Source organism: Paramisgurnus dabryanus, chromosome 9 (assembly GCF_030506205.2).
Source record: "Paramisgurnus dabryanus chromosome 9, PD_genome_1.1, whole genome shotgun sequence".
Lineage (NCBI taxonomy): Eukaryota > Metazoa > Chordata > Actinopteri > Cypriniformes > Cobitidae > Paramisgurnus > Paramisgurnus dabryanus.
The window spans coordinates 31874121-31895952 of NC_133345.1; the positions used below are offsets into that span (position 1 = coordinate 31874121).

The window sequence follows — 21832 nt, forward strand, 5'->3', positions numbered from 1 at the left end:
TGTTTGAAGTTGCTTGTTCTGATGTGCATATCATCATTCTGTGTCTGGATTTGTGTGGTATGTGAAATAAACCACCTGTTGCTTTTATCTCCATGTCTTATCCTCCGCAACCATAACAATCAGGCTATATTGATGTAAATGATATAGGGCCCTATCTTGCACCCAGCGCAATTGACTTTGTCAGTGACGCATGTATCATTCGTATTTTGCACCGGCGCACAGCGGGTTTTTCCCTCCACAGACGCACGTCGGCAAACTAGGGAATGAACTTGCGCTCCCTGGGCGGTTCAGCGCAAAAAAGGAGGCATGTTCCGGCGCAAACCATCCCTGATGCTATTTTGCAGTTTCAAAAAACAATTGCGCCACTGACCAAAAAAAACTAGTCTAAAGTCAGTGGCGCGTTGCGCGTGTTTCATTATGCTATTTTAAGGGCGCATGCTTGACCATAATGTAGGCTATAGCGTGCACAACGCGCACACAATTTGCTTATCTAAACTACACAGATACAACAGTTATTTTTGCAAATCATAAATTGTTACAATAAGAAATATTTACACATGAGATAAGGGGAATCATAGTGGTGAACATTGTGGTGATAGTTTTTATTTATTGTGTGGCTGCGTTAAAAAATTCTCATGCAAAAAACGATATATATTATAAATAAATATCTTCATAAGTTTGTCGTCTGGCTGTATTACGTTTATTTTATGTAAACAATAATTAAAATGTTTTCATAAGAAACCTTAATGTATATGAACTTGATTTGTAAGTGTTCTTTGGGGTTTGACCTTGCTTGCGTTTCCTGGGTTCGATTTCAAAGCCCCCAAACCCTTTCAGCGGTGAGGGTGGACGCAGATCTGTGTAGAGGCAGATCCACCTCCTGTTACACGGCGTGCCCGATTTATGCTGGCAAGCTTGGGATTCCCCCGTCTCCTGACATCATCGTAGCGCTTGGCGCAACGTAGGGGGGGCCAGCTGATGAGATAATTGTGGCGATTTCCTCTCACGACTGTTTAATCTACGCTGATTTGGGCGGGTTTCTCCTATCCCCATACAAAACAACTTCAGTCTTTGACTGCTCTTACAAGAACGTTGGTCTCTTCGGCTGTGAAACGCTCCTGGCGTGCGCCTGGTAAATCCGTCATAATAATAGCAACCCGCCATGGAACTTGCGCCCTTGCGTTTAAAGGGAATGTTGGATAGCGTTCTGATTGGTTTATTTGACTTTACGCCCAAACCACCCCTATGAATAATGAACCTACTTCAGACCAACCCCTTATTGATTTGCGCCTGGCGCAAGAGTTATTTCTCCCGCCGGGAAAATAGCAACAGCGCCCAAGATCCGCCCACAAAGTCACTTGCGCATTGCGCTTCGCACTTGTGTTTCAGATCGTTAAAATAGGGCCCATATTCTCAATATGTATTGATTTGGAAAGTATATTGATATATCTTAAAAACTCTGGAGGCTTGTGTGCATCCAGGCAAAACAGATAGACTTTTTAAATTAATTAATTAAATGATAAAATAAAAAATAAATCGCAAAATATGTCCCAAATTTGAAAATTAAATGAAAAAATAAAAATTAAAACATTAAATTAAATTAAATTATTTCATTTTCATTTTCACCTTGATGAAGCATCATTCTGGCCAAATTGAAAAATAAAATAAAATTGATGATTTGACATTTCATTTTCCATATTACTTTGAGGCAAGACTGACAATATTAAAATAAAAAGGCAAACTTGAAAAGGAATCTGTTAAAACATTTTTAAAAGGCTTTTTATTCATGCCCAAGCAATAATAGGGACAAAATTAAAATGTAATGTTTAGTTTAAATTTTATGTTCTGTTTTTTTTTGTTTTCTTTTTCTTTTTCATGTTCATTTGATGATCAAACTGTAAAAAAACGCGATCTCTGTAGACAGCCCAGGCTTCACAAACGGCAATAACAACACAGTGGCCAAACCTACAAACAGAAACCATAACAAAGTATTCTAGCCAATAACCGACAAGAAGTATTTGGGGGTGGGGGTTGGGCACGTTCATGAAAGCATGGAAGGGAGGGGGAGGAGTTAACTACGCTCCATCTGTTTGAAAACATTTCAAATGTCAACAAAAACTAACGTCTCGCAGATTCGCTTAGAACGCGTTAATGTTTGTTCCTCCTTTGAAATGTGAACAATATACGCGAATCTCATCCACGCGTCAGCTCCTACAGTCTAAATGTTGCTCATTGCCCAGCTCCATGCACAGAGACACCAGACGCACATTTTACCGGGACAGCGCCACCCGGCACTCGTGGGCCAGTACAATCAACAAAGTAGCCTATCTGTACAGATGTGAAGCTAGATTCATTCAAACAGTCGCTAAGTTTGGCAAAATGGGTCTAAAATTCGCTAGATGTAGCAATAATGTCGCTAAGTTGGCAACGCAGTCGCTGGGTTGGCAACACTGCTTCAGCTAATCACCTTTTTTTAAGCAAGTAAGCCCCACCCACTGATTAACATTGAATTTGCATACAAGTTGAAAATAAAAATGAAAACGAAAATGAAAAAAAGAAAAAAACATAATATTAAAACTAAACTTTACATTTTAATTTTGTCCCTATTATTGCTTGGGCATAAATAAAAAGCCTTTTTAAAATGTTTTACAGATTCCTTTTCAAGTTTGCCTTTTTATTTTAATATTGGCTGTCTTGCCTCAAGATAATATGGAAAATGAAATGTCAAATCATGAATTTTATTTTATTTTTCAATTTGGCCAGAATGATGTTTCATCACGTTGAAAATGAAAATAAAATAATTGTATTTAACGTTTAAATTTTTATTTTAGCATTTAATTTTCAAATTTGGGACATATTTTGCGATTAAATTTTTTTATCATTTAATTTATTAATTTAAAAAAGACCAAAAATACCTTCCATAGATGGGTGTCTATAGAAATTAAACAAACAAACTACAAACAGTTAACTTTAAGGTAATGTTTTATTGTTAAAGTAAATCCAACGGAAGGGTTAACCTTTTTATTTTACTATGTTATTTGTCCATAATAATTAAATGGTATGTGTGTGATGAAATGCCCTTGATTTGTATAAGATTTATTGTTTTTTTAAGTTATTTGGTAACACTTTACAATAAGGTTGTATTTGTTAATAATTATTTGCATTAGCCATCATGAACTAAAAATAAACAATACTTCTACAGCATTTATTAATTTTAGCTCATGTTAATTTTAGCATTTAGTAAAACATTTATAAAATCAAGCGATGTAACTGTTAGCTGTAAGGGTTTTGGTTTCATTATGTTCATTCTTATCATTTTTTATTCATACTTTTTGTGTTTGTTTCTTTTAGTTAGTCACACCTGTGTTTAGTTAATCACTCATTATTAGTTACAGCTGTTTGTCATTTAGTATTCACGTGCATATATTCTGCTCGCATGTTCCTTTTGTATTGAGAGCATGTTATATTGCAGTAAAAAGAATCCTGTAGTCATAATTTTGTTGTCTTTTAGACCTACATATGTAGTTGTTTAATAGTGGTCTATTTAATGACTAATCTATACTTTAATCTATAATCTATACCTATTAGTGATGGGCAGTCCGGCTCTTTCAATTGATTCGGCTCTTTCGGCTCAAGCTCCGGCTCTACAGTTTAGTGATGGCAGTCCGGCTCTTTTCATAGATTCGGCTCTTCTGGCTCGGCTCCCTTAGAAGAGCCGGCTCCCCTGCATGCGTGTGAAGATTCGGCTCTGCTCGTTCGCTACAAAGAATCAGCTCTTAGAGCCGGCGTTCGCGAACGACCCATCACTATACCTATACCATCTATTAGATTTTCACTGACAGACCTATTTCAGCCTCATTTTAGTCTATACTCATATTCACCATCTATTTGATGTAAACAAGTACTCATTTAACGATTGTCTATTGATGACTATTCTAATGTTGGGCTAGGGCGGGTGTAGGCAAGTTCGGTCCTACAGAGCCGCAGTCCTGCAGAGTTTAGTTCCAACTCTAATCAAACACACCTGAAGAAGCTAATCAATGTCTTTAGGATTTAGACATCAGGTTACATTATCAGTGCTTAGGCTAAAAAATGCAGGACTGCGGCTCTCTAGGACCGAACTTGCCTACCCCTGGGCTAGGGTTTTAAGTTTTGCCTTGTTTTAGTCTAGTCATCAGTGCTGTGTTAAGTGACTTATGCATTCGGTAGACACTTTTATCCAAAGCAACTTGTAGTGCATTACAAGCTTTACATTTTTTTATTATTACCTTGTGATCCCTGGGTTTGAACCCACAACCTTTTGCCCTGCAAACACAATGATCTACCACTGAGCTATACAGGTGGTATACAGTGGTCAGCATTTAGTTAACAGCTAATTATTGAATGTTACTGGAATGGCAAACTTCTTCAAATTTGTATAATCTAAACATAAAGCTAAAAAAGATACTGTAAAATAAACTATTATTACCTGAAATTAAATTATTCATTTTGTGAAATGGATTATTGGTCATACTGCCCACAATTAACCAAGAAAGCAATTGGAGGAAACGTGCCTTGCTCAATGGCACCTGAGTCGCAATCTGCCGGCCATGACGTTTAAACCAGCAACCTTAGGGTTTTCAAATCTTACCCTGGAGGGCCAGAGCACTGCAGGGGTACGTTCCACTCCAGTTTTAGACACACACTCGCTAACTTCCCTAAACATTTTGAAGTGCGTTCCACTTTGTCAAGTGGATGAGGGAAGTTTGTATGGACAGACCCTCGCTCCCTCGATTTTGACCGAGGGTAAGGGTCCATAACCCACAATGCATCACGATTGTGACGTCACTTCAGCAACTCGCGCTTTGCACATGGAGGGGCCGGTCTCCACTTTCCATGTGATCAAGGGCTTAGGAGTAGTGTTTCAGCAGCAGTGATGGGAATAACGGCGTTATAAGTAATTGGCGTTAGTAACTGCGTTATTTTTTTCAGTAACGAGTAATCAAATAAATTACTGTTTCCCCCGTTATAACGCCGTTATCGTTACTGACATTAAAATGCTGCGCATTACTAAAATTTATCTTACTGTAGTGATTTTCAGCCGAGTATGCTCACTCTCTCAGCCAAACACTGTTTTTCTCTTGTGTGTGTTGTGAGAAACATAACGGATGATGATTGGCTTAATTTCCATCGGTAGCCAACCAGAGGCAGAGTTCACAAAAAGGCCCGCCCACACGCGCAGTCCAAGTCCGAGGAGCGAGCAGCAGTGTTAAAAAGTCTGAGCAACTTGGTCACTTTGTCGCTAGATTTAGCAACTTTCTATCACTTTAGCGACTTTATAGGACAAATCTAGCTATCTTTTCTGGCGTGGTTGGAGACTTTTGTAGACTGACATGAAAATACGCGTCGTTTTCTCTTCTCAACGAGCAGCGGTGCTGCTGCTGACTGTGCCCCATCTCAAAGCACTGACATGCAGCACGGTGATCGCGCATCAATCACTCCAAAAACACCGGCGACAGGGCGATGGCAAGTACAACAAGCTCAAAGGTAGCGGTCGCAAACACGAAGTATAAAGCACTACTTTTCCATTGTTGAGGTGAAAGGCAAGAATGTTTTTGTAATGTGCAACTTATGCCCATGAAGAAAAAGTCTCTCCACGTCTGTGGCAAGTAATTCTGATCTAATAAAGCACCTCACATCGTCACATGCTGCCACAAAATTAGTGATTTATCTTTAGTATCCATTTTAGTCATTTAACATATTTAATTTTGTAAGGGGAATTCAAGTTATTTGAAATATTAATTTTTTTTAAGTAACGCAGTAATTACTTTTCCTGGTAATTAATTACTTTTATAATAATGTAATGCAGTTACTAACTCAGTTACTATTTGTGAGAAGTAATTAGTAACTATAACTAATTACTTTTTTAAAGTAACGTTCCCAACACTGTTCAGCAGTAGTGTGCACTCGTACAATGTAAGCAATGACGTACATCCGAGTGAACGAGACTGAGGGAAGTTAGCAAGGGAAGGTCATAAAAAACAAACTGGAACGCAGGGCAGAGCTTAGCTCCAACCCTAATCAAACACACCAAGGTCTTCATGATCACTAGAAAATCACAGGTGGGTAAATTTGATTAGGGTTGAACTAAGGCACTGTTTACACGTACATGGTTGTTTTTAAAAACTGAGAGATTTACCTTCGTTTGTGCCCCTTTACACGCAAATGGAGAACTCGCCTCTGAAACCGATTGTTTCTAAAAACTCCGGCCAGAGTGGAGATCTTGAAAATCTTCGGTTACAGGGTTGCATGTAAACTGAGACAAATGGATGTTTAAGCAGGCAACATCACAGAGTATGCGCCAGAGCTTGCACCTACGTCAAAAGTGCGACCTTTGTTTACATGTGACTGCTACTCTGAACGCTTCCATGATCACATTTATGTTCGTGCAAACTTGTTTCGTGTGTTTGTATTTGCAAATACAGCTGCTCCATTATGTCGATGGATAATGGAGCAGAGACGAGTGCTCGGAGGTCATCAATTTAACGCGTGTTCGACTTCAAGCGGCGCTGCAAGAACCGACAGATGGATGATGTCAATGTACCACAAGAGCGAGCTGAGAAATCACATGTAGATGTCTAATTTCGAATAGCTCTCGCAGTACTTTGACGTCATCGAACACCTACTGCAACAACTCTTCCCTCTAACACGAAAAACCAGTCCGCGTCACCACCAGCGCTGCCGGTGATTGGCTTACGTGGGCTTGAGCTTCTCTTGATGGCAAATATGCACGGGTAGGTATAAATTAACACTTTTCTGAAAACTGACATGTGTGCATAATATTATTTTTGAAACCGAAGAGGTTGAAATGTCCGTTTATGAAAATAGCCGCCCGTGTGTAAACGTAGCCTAAACTCTGTAGTGCTCGGCCCTCCAGGGTAAGATTTGAATAGCCCTGGGTTACAGGCTTGGGAATCTAACCATTACTCACCAACTGTTGTTTGGATAAAAGTAAAATGGTGAAAACTTCCTTGTGACATATATTTAAATAATTGTTTATTAACAAAGACAATTTGATTCATATTTTGACATTGTTTACAGTGCTTATCAAACAATCATTTTAAATAGATCTCATATGGTATTTGCTTATGTTACCGCATATACTTCTTTTTTATTTTTGTCTTAAAAAGCCCCTATTGTCCGATTCACCTTTTTACATTTCCTTTGGTGTGTACGTGTGTATTAGTCTGTTAATGATATGGAAAAGGTAAAAACCCCTAAGTAAACAATGACGCGGATTATCGTCTCCAACATGGTAAGGAGCGTCACATTTCCGGCTGACGTCAGAGGTATTCAGGCCAATCAGAGCGTACAGATTAGCTAGCCAATCATGGACACAAAGCAAAGCTTTTCAAATCCGTGGGTTTCAGAAAGAGATTGAAATCTGAAGTTTCAAAAATGTATGGTATTTGGAAAATAATGTGTTTTTTGAATCATAAACCATGCAAACACATTGTATTATACTACATACAAAAAATTATGTTGCTTTTAGTAATGAAATATGTGCTCTTTAAGGTAAGGGTTGGTTTTTGTCAACAGGTTTGTTTGTGCTTGTGTCAGATATACTGCTTTATCCTTGTAATGTGTAAAATGTGTTTAGATCAGGGCAAACCATTTTCAGGTACAATTGCTTGACTAAAAGACATAGTACACTTCATGAAGCATAGCATGTACATATTAAACTAGTGAGTATGGGTTATAAACTTTGGGATGTTGAGTCTTTATAGTAACCTTTGGTAACACATTCAAGTGCAGTCTTATTTTGATGTTTATAATGCTTTCTTTACAACCACTGTGAATCATGAATCTTTGGTCTCTACAAGAATAACTGTATTATAATAAATGCAGTAACTAACCGAAAAGGAACACAACAGTCTCTTTAAAAATCAACAGCAACAAAGTCGGAGGGCTTCAAAGATTCATTTGTAATAACTGTACAGCCAGCACAATTCTACTACAAGAAAATTTACTGCAAGACATGACGAGTCAATTTACTATCATTCACCAACACTTTGTAGCTTTATAATGCGCTTTCTCCCTGTCTCTTTGTCTCTCTCTCTCCATATGTGTCTGCTCAATGAATAACTGCAGAGAAGGACAACAATAATGAATGAGGGACTTCTAATAGGAGTAAATGTTTTTTCTTTTCTTTTTTTCTTTTAAAGTGACTTTTTAAACATCTCTGTCTGTGCTATTGTGTGTGCTTCTCTTCACAGACTAATTGTTTGTCATATCATAACCCAGACATTTACAGCACTGTACGGCAATCTGACATATTACTTGCTCATTAACAATGAATAAATACAAGGAAAGAATCTTAAGTAGTTTTTAAGAGGAAAACCATATTGAAAAATTTTAGAAGGCTTTTAATATAAATATTTATGTTTTGTTTTGTCCAAAACTGTTGAACTTTAATTCAAGTGACCGTATGTATTTTCAGGAGTATATGGCTTTATGTGCATAAATGTGTTTGTCCTACTCCTGAATGAAGGAGCTATTTGTTCCGAGGTTACGATGTAGATTTGGATTTTGACTATGACGATTGCGGCTTCTAACAGAGGAGAATGTCGTGTCACAGCCTGGAACTTTACACTTGTGAAGAAGTCGAAGGTGAACAGTCTTGTAATGAGCTCTGAATGTGCCTTTGTTACTGTAAACTTTCTTACAGAGATGACACGTTATGGGTGATGAGCCATGAGACGGATGACTGAGGCAGGGCAGAGATTCGCCCGTTCCGGCACTCAGGCCATCACAGCTCTCATCGCTGTCCTCCAGAATGAGTCCCTCCTCGCTGCCCATGTCCGAGTCCCAGGAGGAGTGAGCGCTTCCTCTCGTGCTTAAGTCTAGTACAGCTTCATCCTCCATAGCGCCCTCTGCTGGATCTCTTGCTCTCTCCAGTGATTTACTCATGGGAAACACCAGGCCTGTACGGTTACTCCCTTTTAGAATGACAGACATCTGACTCAGAGACTCTTTGTCGGGGAAATCCAGACGTTCACTGCAGAGAGATGCTCCTGAATGATCTTTGGTCAACAGCCTGTAGTGTAGATTCAGGTTTGCACTGTGTCTAGAGAATTAAAAGCAAAAATGTTTGAAGAGAAAGCTGACATTATATATTGCCATGTGCTTTAATGTATTAAAGCCATTAATGTAAGGTTCATGTGCATCACTTCATACATTGCTTGGCATATAATAATGTGCGAGTGGCATTATCGTGTATCTCAAAAAAGGATTTTTTTAGAAATTTAAAAAACTGAAAAACATCTTAATTCACAGACTCATAATTTAATGTAGTTTTAGATATATTCATTAAAAATTTACTCTGTGCATGTTGAAATATTAGTTTAAACGCACAAATTGTAATATTGTAATAATCGGGTAGCTTGATGATTCTGTGAAGACTATAGAAGAATGAGAGATGAAGTCTTCACTGTTGATAGTAATTGATCCGACAGGACACGCAAATAATGTTCATAATGTAATGAAATAAATTTGTACAAAAATTACATTATATTGTAAGAATACAGTGTGTCTTGATAGAAACCGTAACAGTGGCAGGGATCGGATTATAACATCATAAAGAAAGTCCGATAGGTCTGCGCACTGTCATATGTAGTCAAGCACACCTGTGGTTTACAGCAGCATAAGCGGACACTGAGGATAACCTGAAAGTTAAGTAATTGATTCTATGAACAGTTGCAGAGCGCTGGTTAAAACTGTGTCTGTATTCAAACGTTGATAACATTTTGAATGACTGGCAAACTGATTAACATGATGAATCATGAATGCCATCCTTTTCACGAATTAGTGCATGCTTGCGAGAGTTCTTTTAGTACAAGATTAATTCAACCAAGGTGTTATAAGGAACGTTACAGAAGGTCTTTTTTACCAACAGCCATTAGATTTTACAACCAGTGCTACACAAGATAATTGTTAGTAAATTGATGGTGTAATTGATGTGGAATGTGTACCTTATGCTTGAAACTAAACCAATGTGTGGTATTGTGTAGTTGCTCAGGTCATTGTGTACAAACTGTTGTAATTGTTTTGAAATTTTATTTTTTTGTATTTTTATACTATTTATTATTGTGTGTGTTGAGCTTGCTGTGGCATGTGAATTTCCCTTTGGGGATTAATAAAGTTAATCTAATCTAATCTAATCTAATCTAATCTAATAATGAAAATACACGTTTACAAAATATAAAACAATAGCTTTTGTAGCTCAAGTTGCTTTTGGATATTTTAATGCAAAAATCCTATATTTTGGGGCTTCAACGTATATTTTGTTCAAATTTTTTATTAACTAGTAAAGCAACATAAGCCATTTAAAATTTTGTTATAAAATTAAATTCTGCATAACTGGCTTACCGATCTCTGCTGCGTCGAGAAGGAAAAGTAGCGTTGCAGCCTTCCACATTGCACATGTGCATCTCTTTCAAGTGCACGTTTCGATAATGCATTTTCACACTGTAAGGGTTTTTGAATGTTTTACTACAGATCTCACATGGGTGCGACTGCCCTTCTCTATCATCTGAGCAAAAGGTCTCGGGGTCGCTGCAACTGTCTACACTGTGCTCACTGTGGCTTACAGTTAAATTGGTTGGCTGTGAACTACATGGCGGTTCTTCGCATATTGGAGACTCCCTCTTCCTCTCTTTCATCTGATCCTTTAAGAGAGAAGAAGATGGCAATGTGATATAACTGTCCTCCTGAGCAAACCTGTCCATTTCAGTTCTCTGTGCATTGGGGATAGACATAAGGGGTGTGGATTGGTTAAGCATTTCACAGAGCACAGGTTCTCTCAGTTTTTCATGGTCCATGCTGCTAACCTGATAATTTTCTGTACAGGGGCTGAGCACCGGACTTTCGTCCTCTGATACGCCCTCTGCTGCTAGCTCATCCTTCTCGATCTTTATCGGCATGCTGGACTTTCTAGACTTTTTCTTAGGCACTGCCTCTGAGCTTGTCTCCATTTGATTGGCATCGATGGCCACAGAGGAGGACAGAAGTGGGAGTGAGGGTAGGCTGCCCGGCGTGTGAGCCAGTTCTGCCGGGGTCACCAGGCTACGGTAGAACGGAAGCACAGGCTGTACAGTCTTGAGATTGGGAAAAAGTATTCCGCTCTGGCTGATGCCAGAGAAAGAGCTGTGCAGTTTCGGCTCTGAGTTGCGAATTATGAAACTAGAAACCGCTCTGCTCTCTGGGCCCGAATCGAATTCCCTTTTCTCATCCTCGTCCTCCTGTCTCGGGCTCAGGCCGCCTCGTAGGTCCTTGTCTCGATTGTTGCGGTTCATTGGCATGTGAAGCCTTGGATTCGGATTAGCGCTGTGCCTGTTCCGACTGCGTAGAGAGCTGAACACCATGTTGCATCCTTCAATGGTACATTTGTGTTTGATCTTTAGGTGAACGGCATTATAGTGTATCTTCAGCGTGCCTTTATCATAGAAAGTTTTCTCACAGGCGCTGCAGAACACACGGCCCTTCTTCATGGTTCCGCTCTTCTCCGCACACCTTATCTTATTCTCGGGAGACATCTGTGTGATGTCAGAAATGATGGAGGGCGTGCAGGTGGTGGAGGGCGAAGAGTTTCCACTTACATTAAACTCTTCTGATTCCATCTTTGTAGAGTCTGTGTCCATAGTCACATCTGCCCTCACAGGTCCAGTGTCAAATGGAGCAGCAGCGGCATCAAGGCTTATATCTGCAGTCTCGTGTTTGGTTTGCACCTCCTGGCAGCTGGAATCCGCGCTGGAGCTCAAGAACGGTGCCGGTACAGCGGAGTTCAGCAGCGGCAACATGAGGGTCATGCTATTCACTAGCGTCTCAAAATGGTGTCCATTACTACAGCTGGGTGCATCAGGTTTACCAGGGAGCCGTGCAGGGCGCTGGGTGCTGCTTTCGATAAAGCTACGGATGTCAGAATTGGTTCTGGAAGTTGGAACGACAACTGCCTGTCCCTCCTTATCCTGAAGAGCCATCAGCTCCACGATGGATTTTGTCTCTCCGAAACGCAGGAACTGCTGCAGCGTGACAATCTCTTCCTCAAAGGTCATTATGGCCCAGCGGTCCAGTACCTTTCCGGCCACATCCTACACACATACGCACAATGAAGTATTAGTTGCATTATGAATTTTAATCTGACACTTTTTGCCAATTTTGACCCTTAAATGCATAGCATGTGACAGACCGACAGTGTTGCTAAATATCAAGTCATCCATACATCTAATGCATGTGGACTTAAGAACTCTAATTACTGCAGCAGAGTGACTCGTTTCTCTTCATTTAAATGATGCGGGTTTCCCTGTTGAAGTGGGAGGGGAGGAAAAGGAGGGAGGAGATCAGAGAGGAGCTGGGCGAGTCTTTCAGTCTGTCTGTAATCAGTCTTGAGTGCCAGCAGGCTTTGAAAGTCCTACAGCAGCTTCATGTTGTAACCAGAATTAATATTTCATCATACAGCATTCATCTGGCGCTTTAACTTTACATTCTTCACTACATGAACTACTATGAACCTGAATACTTTATATGCGGACGGATGGTGGGTCACTGCTAGATTTCGGATGAGGTCATTAATTACCTCCTCCGAATTAAAATATGTTTCAGATCAGTAGCTCACCTGCAACACATAACCACGAATGTAGTCCTGCAGAGTCCAGTCCAGCGCGTTCAGGATCTGAATGACCTCCTCCTGCTTAAGGACGCTGAAGAGTCGGTCCAGCAGGATCTTCAGACGCACTGGGATCGCCTGTGTCCCATAAAGCATCAAACTGCAGATATCAAACACCACGTTGGAGTGAACAATCTCAACCTGGCTTCCTTGATATGTGTGATGAAACTTCAACTTGCTCAGGGCTGGAAAATAGACAGAAGTTTACATTAAACATGTGAAAGTGTCATGATATTTAAACCCATTGTTTCTGGGTTTTTGAAATGATGATGATTTCATAAAATTGCTACCATAAAAATGCAATATATGTACTTCAGTACATTTGTTTCGGTACAGTTCTCTAATTCTCTACAATTTCTAGGAATCTTTTTGTGATGTATTAGAGACAAGTTTGTACATTTATCACCATGCCTATAAAAAGATAAATATAAAAACTGGCCATCAGTAACTTTAATCCTTGTTAAAGTCACAACACTGAAACATCAAGTTTTTAATTTTAATCCAATTGGCAAATCATTTAAACTTACTATTTTACATTTTGACTAGTGATTAATTTTTCTGACTTACAAAAACAAGTTGAATTGCTTGAATTAATTTTATATGTTAAATACATAAAAACAAATGTTGATATGACTTATTGATCACATTACTTTTACTTTTACAGTTTGGGTTTAAAAATTAAACTATTTTGGGGTGGCAGAAGGCCAAGTGTAAAACCCAAAAAAGAAACCCACGAAAATAGAACAAGGTAAAATGTAAAAATTCTTATGGAAAGTAAACAAAATGTGTAAAATGTGATGTATTAAAGATAAAACTGAACTCACCATGGGCGACCCAGCCATGTTTACAATGCTCACACAGTCTGCGTCGCAGTTTACCTGGTTTAAAACTGTCACAATTGCAGTTCACAACCGTGCAGCAAATAGCCTGTCCAAAACACACAATTATTAAAAAGTAACATTAAGGAGCAGTTTCTCAGACAGAGATTATCAGGACTAGGCCTTAGTTTTATTTGGAAATATAACTTATTTTAACAAACGTGCCTTACTAAAGATATGACATTGTGCATTTTGAGGCAAAACAAAGGGTACTGATGTATTTTAAGATATTTCAGTGCAAGCTATTTTCAGTTTGGACAGCTCTTAATTTTTTTTAGTCTAGGACTAGTCTAATCCCTGTCCGGGAAACCGCCCCTAAGACATTTTCTGGGCAGCTAACTACTGCTAGAACACACAAACAAATAAACTAAAAATCATTATTTTATTTTAATTCAGTAAAACATATTTTTGGATCTTCTTGGTTAAGTCACTGACGATTTTAAATTAATTGCACAAATAGTCAAAAAATCCTAGATGTGTAGAACATTCTCGGTTCCTACTGGAGAAATTCAGGATTTGTTCATACAGACTATACAAACTATTAATAACTGTTTAATGTTTTTACACATTTTTTAATATAAAAAATGTAATTAGAAAACAGCATTTTGATGTTGCAGTGGATTTGAGTTATACTATGAGCTTACCGGGATTTATTCATGGCTGCTTTTATTTCATTTTAATTATCACTATTATTAATACAAATAGAAATCTTGAAGATTATGAGGTTAGAAAACAACAACATAAAATTCAGCTCAAATTGAATAATGTTAAAACAAGAAATTAAATGTATTATCTTTATTTCTCTTCAAAGCATACAACACTGTTGTTGCTATTGCTTAAATTTTTTGATTTGAAAAGAAAAGCATTTTATGTAATTCAGCCTCAATATAAAAACTAGAGTTGTTTATATACACAAATAAAAAGAGTAAGGAATCATCAGAGAACCCATTAAAAATTTAAAAAGAATAACAGAAAATGTAATAAAACACTCAAAACATCAACAGCTATACAGATTTCATTCTGAACGCACAGTGCAATGTGTAATGTCGAATTTGAGATCTTTAAATGCAAGTCTTCACACAAATATAAATTCCAGAACTACAAGGATGGCCAAATTTCATGCACAGCATTAAATCCAATTCTGTGGGTGTAGGTGTAACTTTATATAAATATATGCTTGATTTTGTAAGTAATTACATTTCTTAAAATTTACATGTTAATATCATGAACAAGTTTTGAATTGTACTGGTACTCATTTAGATATTTAAGGTTTTTGTATTTTCAATAAATAACATTTGCAATCAAATCTGAAATGCTGGAAAAACTACAAGGTTTGGGATGAAAGTTTAAAGTTTAGATATGTGAGTAAATGAAGAGAAAAATGCAGTCAGAAGTTTCAATAAGTGCAGCAGTGAGGACTGATATCAATACGATACGAAGACTTCATGGGATGTCATAGTTCAGGACTTTAGCACCAAACAGCGGTGACAGATTGTCGTGAGCCTAACAAACCACACAAATAAACACGCACATGTACGCACCCTCCCAACACACACACATACAAAGGAATCACGGCCCAGGGTCATTAACTCTGTTTGCCCGCCCAGAAACAGGGTCTTTTAGTCCCACTGCGAGACACAAACTCCTCACCGTTGGGACAGGGAGCTATGGAATACTTTGACTGCCAGGAAGTGAAATTGCTTTAGCGGAATTTGTTGTCCATTTCTGCCAAAGATCCCATTAACAAACATCTTCCACTTAATAGTCTTTTCTTAATATCCTGCTTTATGTTTTATTCTGTTTTCGTTGCTCACACTCTCTCCCTCTCTCTCCCTGTCTCTCTCTCTCTCGCTCGCTCGCTCGGTCTCTCGTTTACTCAGCATGGCTAATTGTTGCATTATGGCTGTAACAGACCAATACTCCTGTCTTAAATTACATTCCATTGGGCGGCCAGACGATACATTTTAACATCACAATAAAGTTTCACTCGAAAGATGCAGTGAGCTAATAGATACATTACCACAAATTCATGACACCACTTTTGAAAAATGCTCTTTATCAATACATATATATATATATATATATATATATATATATATATTTAGTAAATTACCCTCTTTAACTTTAAAAGTGTCTCTTAATAGCAAATAATCAACATTTTTAGTTTTAACATCATTTCTGTGAAAGAAAGAAACTAAAGTTCTTACCTCAGACATTTTGATCAGACTGAAGTTCCTGAGCAGTTAGCCATTCCAGCAGAATCTCTTGTCTGTACAAGTTCTACTGCGAGAGATCCATCACTCACAGTGGAGTCACAGACACACACAACACACACACACTTTCTCCTGCAATCGACAGACACACTGTTGTGTGTCCACAGGCCTGTGTGTAAGTGAGTGTCCGGGATGAGTGTGTGCCGGGCGCTGGAGAGAGGAATGAGACCCTCCCTTTCTCCCTCCCTCCCACCTCTCACCTTAGGAGCTCTCACACACACTCACATCCCTCCCCCATTGGGTGGCGGGCCAGTCCCCTCACAGCTGGCTGGAAGAGGGCATGACACGTGTCTCACACAGAGATTTGATCAAAAGGAATCACAAAGGCTAGAAGCTCCTAATGCAGTCAGGAGAGACAGTCTCTCTACCTCACCTCTCTCTCCCCAGCAGTTGAGTAATGCACTAAATCAATGCAGCCCAGCACAAGACACACTCTAGTGCGGGATAATGTGTGTGTGTGTGTGTGTGTGTGTGTGTGTGTGTGTGTGTGTGTGTGTGTGTGTGTGTGTGTAACAACCTCTGATCAAGTCCAGCAATGCCTTTTGCTCGTAGTATGTTTTTTATATCTTTAAATAAAGTTTAAAAAATGAAAAAAACTTTTGTTTTATTCTTTCTAAAAAAAAATGCATAAGCATCAACAAAGTTAAATATTTGAAATTATTCTTTATTTTTACACATTTGGCAGACGCTTTTATCTGAAGCCACTTACAGTGCATTTAAGTTATACATTTTTTCAGTGTGTGTGATTTCTGGGATCAAACCCACAACCCTTTTAAAATGACCAGATAAGCTACGTATCCACCTCTTATCGGTAAACACTTAAAAAAAATGTATGGAAATAAAATGAAATCTACAGTGCAAATGAGGTGATTAACTGTGCAGCACTTTTTACAGTAATACACCAATTACATAGCAGGTAAAAACATGCTGAGTTTAATCCATTACAGAGCGTGTTTTAACAGGTTTAACACTCTGAAATATGAACATCGCCACTATGTGACTAGAAACGACAAGAACTGTTACTGTGTAACTAATAATGCTTGAAATATTCAGTTAAATCTGATTTACTTATAGGAGATCAAAGCTTTATTTGTAAGAGGCTAATTTTATGAAGTCACACATGGGAAGTTCTTGCTCGTCCAGGGAGACCCAGAGGATGCTTATCAAATCAACATGCGGAAATTGGCTGGTTTGCTGTGCTGCTGTTTGTAAGACTTGAAGATTTTTAAAAGGCAGAATTGGTTTCGCTGGTTTTTCAGCCTCAGGCTGTGGTCTCCAGTCAGTCTGTCACTGAGCACTGGTTAACACTGGTGGATTTTTTGTTGTTGTTGTTGCTAACAGGCACCACATTAGTGAGTAGTGAAACCCAAATTTTCATTTTGTAATTTTTACATATCAGTGGCAAATATTTCAGCCAATTGAAAGTGCAATAATATTAAAAGCTTAAACCACATTAGGTGTTACTGTTAAGGTTGTAAGATTTCAGGCAGAAACATGTATCTTATTTATCCGAAAAGGAAAAACAAAATAACTGTTTATCTGTCTGTTTGTTTCTGAACTACATTCAGCTTCTGCAAAATACATTATGATGCATTTGCATGATCTGATTCAGTAACGGTTAGACAGTACAACAGAATAATACTATCATAACATTTTTTTTTAATAAAAACTTTTGCTGTGGTGTCAAATGTCAATTTGAGCCACTATATCCAAATCCAAGTTTTGTAAAATATAAACCATGTAAGTTATACATTCTGGTTATTTGTCATTAATTTTATGGTACAGTCGAAGCATTTTGGATTTGAAATTCCAGTACTTAAAGGACACATGTGTGCATCACCTAACTCAACAACGCACATAGTACTTTTTCTGGATGAATAGTGCTTTAATGAGGATCGTTTTAATCTGAAACGGTACAAGTGAAAGCTTTGAGCCTGCAGAGAGTACTTCAAAAACTGCTGAGAGCAGCTTCTATCTCATAGTGGCTCTAAAAATATTGTCTTTGAACAAGCTGCAGGCCATGTCAGCCACAAAAACTCTTCATATTCTCACCCAACTTTCAGAGAGATGTTACGTCAGATATAGTTGTGGAGGAGCAGGGTGACCTCTGACCTATATCATCTCTCTGCTCACCAAGTAACAGAAATGGGCTCCAGGCGAAGCACTGACAGATGTGCATAGAGACAGAATCCCGAACCCAGACTCCACCACGAACCTTTATCCAAACCTAAACTCTTACTGAACCCTGAACGATTCTGAAATTTGCTTTATTTTAGATCACGTAACGATAAAGGTAACGTGACAGCAACACTCTATTTGGTGTACAATCAGGTCAGGTCGCCAGAGAGGATTAATAAAGTGTAGCACATATCAGTTCCAGTCTGCAATGTGTGTGTGTGTGTGTGTGTGTGTGTGTGTGTGTGTGTGTCTCATCACCAGTCTGCTATTGATCAGTTCAATCCACATTAAGGAGAGATGCTTTTATGATAATCTGCTGTTGTCCATGTAATAGCTACATTAGACACACTGCTGCACATCGGACACCTGTTTGGTCTCTTTAGAATTACCGTTTGCATTACAACACAGTTTAATGGCCTTTTAAAAGGGGAGGGGGTGGAAAACTTTCCAGAAGTTAGAGAGCCCTTTAGAAAGCCATCAGCAGATGAATGATAGAGCGATAGATGAACCATCGCAGTGTAGGTGGGACACATATGCTGCCAAAAGCACACAGACAATACCTTTCACTGTCTTTCTTTTCTTATTTTCATTTGTCAGTTTTACGAATAGGCTTAAGGCTACATTTAAACAACATGTCATCAAATTTGTTGATGCAGTATATGCTTCATTCCTACAGTGGTTTTGCCTGGATCGAACTAGCGGTTTCAAGGACATTTGTTGTAAAAGCTGTTTAAATGCTAAATCACAATGTTGCACAAACCATAAGGCAAAACCTAGCATGTTACCTCTGGTCAAGTTTGGTTTGAAAACGTTGTGGACACACAGCCTTACTTCTCTTTTCATGTTCGCTCAATAAAATTAGTTTGCATGTAAATCAAAAATAGTTTTATGTAAGTATGTATGTATGTGTTTATACAGTAGCTTATAGTGCAAAAATTTACTTTCACATACATTTACTAGGTATTAACTATATTGTATTCACTATATAAAAATATATATATTTTCCTTGAATTGGGTTTATATATTGTTAATACATATTCACATGTAAATGTGCACTACATATGTAAACATATATTCCTCAACATATGGAAAGCAGCGATTCCTTATGTATTATTCAGTATATTGTAATTTTATCATATTTTATCATATCATATTTATTGTATCATATCAGAATGCATTATTCTATGTAATTATCAATATATTGAAATTTCTTCAATATATTAACCCTTCATATATAACAAAATATATTTTCTTTCTGTAAGGAAAGGATGGATACAAACAATCAAGGTGAGCAGTTTTGTCTGGGCAAACAATGAGTTAGGTAAAGTTTATTATTACAAGTGACCCTGGACTATATTTTGTCAATTTTAATAAACCCTGCAGTCGGAACACATAATTTGCATGCACAATTTCACAGATTTATGCTTTGTTGTTTACAAGGTAGCAATAACCGCATGAAAATTAATAAGCATCTGTGACATAAAATAAACACAAGCAGAATATAGAAAAAGAGAGATGGAAAAATATAGATAATTTAGCAAGAATAATAGAAATATTGGGATTTTAGAGAGATACAGAAGAGATATGGAGAAATCTAGAGTGATATAGAGAAACAGGCAAGAAAGGGGGTAGGAGAAATGGAAACAGGCACCTGGACTCCATCAGTTTCAGCAGTGTAAATATCCTCTGCATTCCTGCTGCCATGCTGGCCTGAGGGGTCAGAGGTCATGATGACAAACGCATGACCCAGGAGCTCTGCGAAGAAGCTTCTGGAATCTTTCAGCAGGGACAGCGTTCAGTTTTACCAGGCAAACACTGCACACCCATGCACCCAGTGGTTCACCCTGACGGGTGGACACACACACACCATTTTGTGTCGCTATCATTCTGCACGCACACAATAAACCTTTTATGTTTCGGCCTTTCACAGGCACACACACTTCAAAACTATTTTATAAGGAGTGTATTAAACAAAAGATGGATTAACAAATTGAATACGTGTGGACTGCTTTTAACTGCTGGTGAATGTAACTTAAATCGTAAGCATCGCTTAACCCTAAGATTTGTATACTTTGTATGATGTAACTAACGTTTTATTCCCTGATTATTAAATGACTAGCAAAGCTTTTAAAAAGCATGTCGTGAAAGCAGGTTTACAACATTAACATACTAACAATTATTGATTGTAATGGAATATAGATGATGATATGACCTGCAGGTGTAACTCATCACACACGCAGGGTAAAACGCAGGTTGTCCGTGTAAAGGTGTGTGGACGTGGGCTGCTTTATGTCAGTATGGGGGTGTATTTGGTGTTTCGTGCCTCTGTCCTCTAGACTCTTCATTAAACTCACTTCACTGCTTGGTTCTCCTATAACACTTATGACCCTTTCCTCCCTCCACCTGCTCAACTCACACTATATGAGAGAGACAATCTTCACAACGTGCGTGCGTGCGTGCGTTGTGTGTGTGTGTGTGTGTGTGTGTGTGTGTGTGTGTGTGTGTGTGTGTGTGTGTGTGTGTGTGTGTGTGTGTGTGTGTGTGTGTGTGTGTGTGTGTGTGTGTGTGTGTAAAACAGAATAAAGGAGGAGCTTGCATTGTAGATTATGTGAAAGATTTTAGTTTGGCTCTCCTTTCTGTTTCCCTTAAACAAACAGTTAAAGTTTAGAGTTGACATTTGTGTTTTATTTTATCCAGTCTCTTGTACTGATTTCATCTAACAGCAGAAGCAAAGGATGAAGCGCTAAGGTGTTTTGTACCACGGTTGAAGTTGAAGCCACTGTGTTGGGTTATCTGTCGTAGTAATCTGTTGATCACAAATGCAGGCATGCGCAGCCCCGGGCTGATGATGTATGTTGGGGCTTGCAGATGTGAAGGATGCTTTCTTTGTCCCTGGTGAGAGAACCCTGGTGTTCATGAAAAGAAGCCCTTTCGCTACTAAAATTTTGTGTGCTACATATTTGTTTTCCGTTGCTTTTGTCACTACCAGTTAGCTGTACCAAACATACACTACCATAGAAAGATCATTCACTGCTTGTAATTGCACACTTTGTGCCTGATGTTTGCCTTCAAGGGCTGAAGGGGTGACAAGGTTGGAATTAGAAAAGCATGTGGTGTCTGAATTAACTGTGAGACAAATTCACTTCCTGCCACACTGCAGATGCCACAACAGTCTCCCATCACATACACCACACACACACACACACACACACACACACACACACACACAAAGACCTCACACACCTCTCAAGAGACACAATTCACCTAAAGGAGCCAAGCGCTGCCAGATGTGTGTGTGTGTGTGTGTGTGTGTGTGTGTGTGTGTGTGTGTGTGTGTGTGTGTGTGTGTGTGTGTGTGTGTGCGTGCGTGCGTGCGTGCGTGCGTGTGTGTGTGTGAAATGGCCAGGAACTTATGGACACACACTTATGCTGCCACACACAATCAAATAACAACACACATGCACACACAAACTAACCCTGTCTCACTTACACTACATGCAGCATATGCTTTCAGTCAAGGATGAGAAACGCAGGCACCAGCACATGCCAAAAGTCTTTCAAGCATCAGACTGCAGCTTAGTGCACTGATCCTGCTAGTCAGCAGATACATGTCACCATCCAACAAGTCAAGGCTGGTTAAACTAGAAAACAGCTTAGGGACCTTGTCCAGACACCCAACACCCAGGCTAACAAAATACAACTCGATAATTCTGCGAATTATCCTCTGTCGCTCCCAGAACGCAGCGAGAGAAGAGATGTTTTGAGGGAATCACAGTACACTTTGAGATCTGAACGAGTGT

The 21832-nt window shown here is 38.8% G+C and overlaps 1 protein-coding gene across 1 annotated transcript; it reads right to left on the reverse strand.

Moving 5' to 3' along the window:
* Nucleotides 1-7071: 7071 nt before the first annotated feature.
* bnc1 (basonuclin zinc finger protein 1) lies at nucleotides 7072-16226 on the reverse strand. The gene is made up of 5 exons (XM_065283884.2): nucleotides 15789-16226; nucleotides 13528-13630; nucleotides 12653-12888; nucleotides 10408-12128; nucleotides 7072-9106 (listed from the first exon to the last, which is right to left on the reverse strand). Exons 1-5 carry the CDS (start codon nucleotides 15795-15797, stop codon nucleotides 8515-8517), a joined length of 2661 nt encoding a protein of 886 aa, XP_065139956.1. The 5' UTR covers nucleotides 15798-16226; the 3' UTR covers nucleotides 7072-8514.
* Between the last annotated feature and the right edge of the window lie 5606 nt (nucleotides 16227-21832).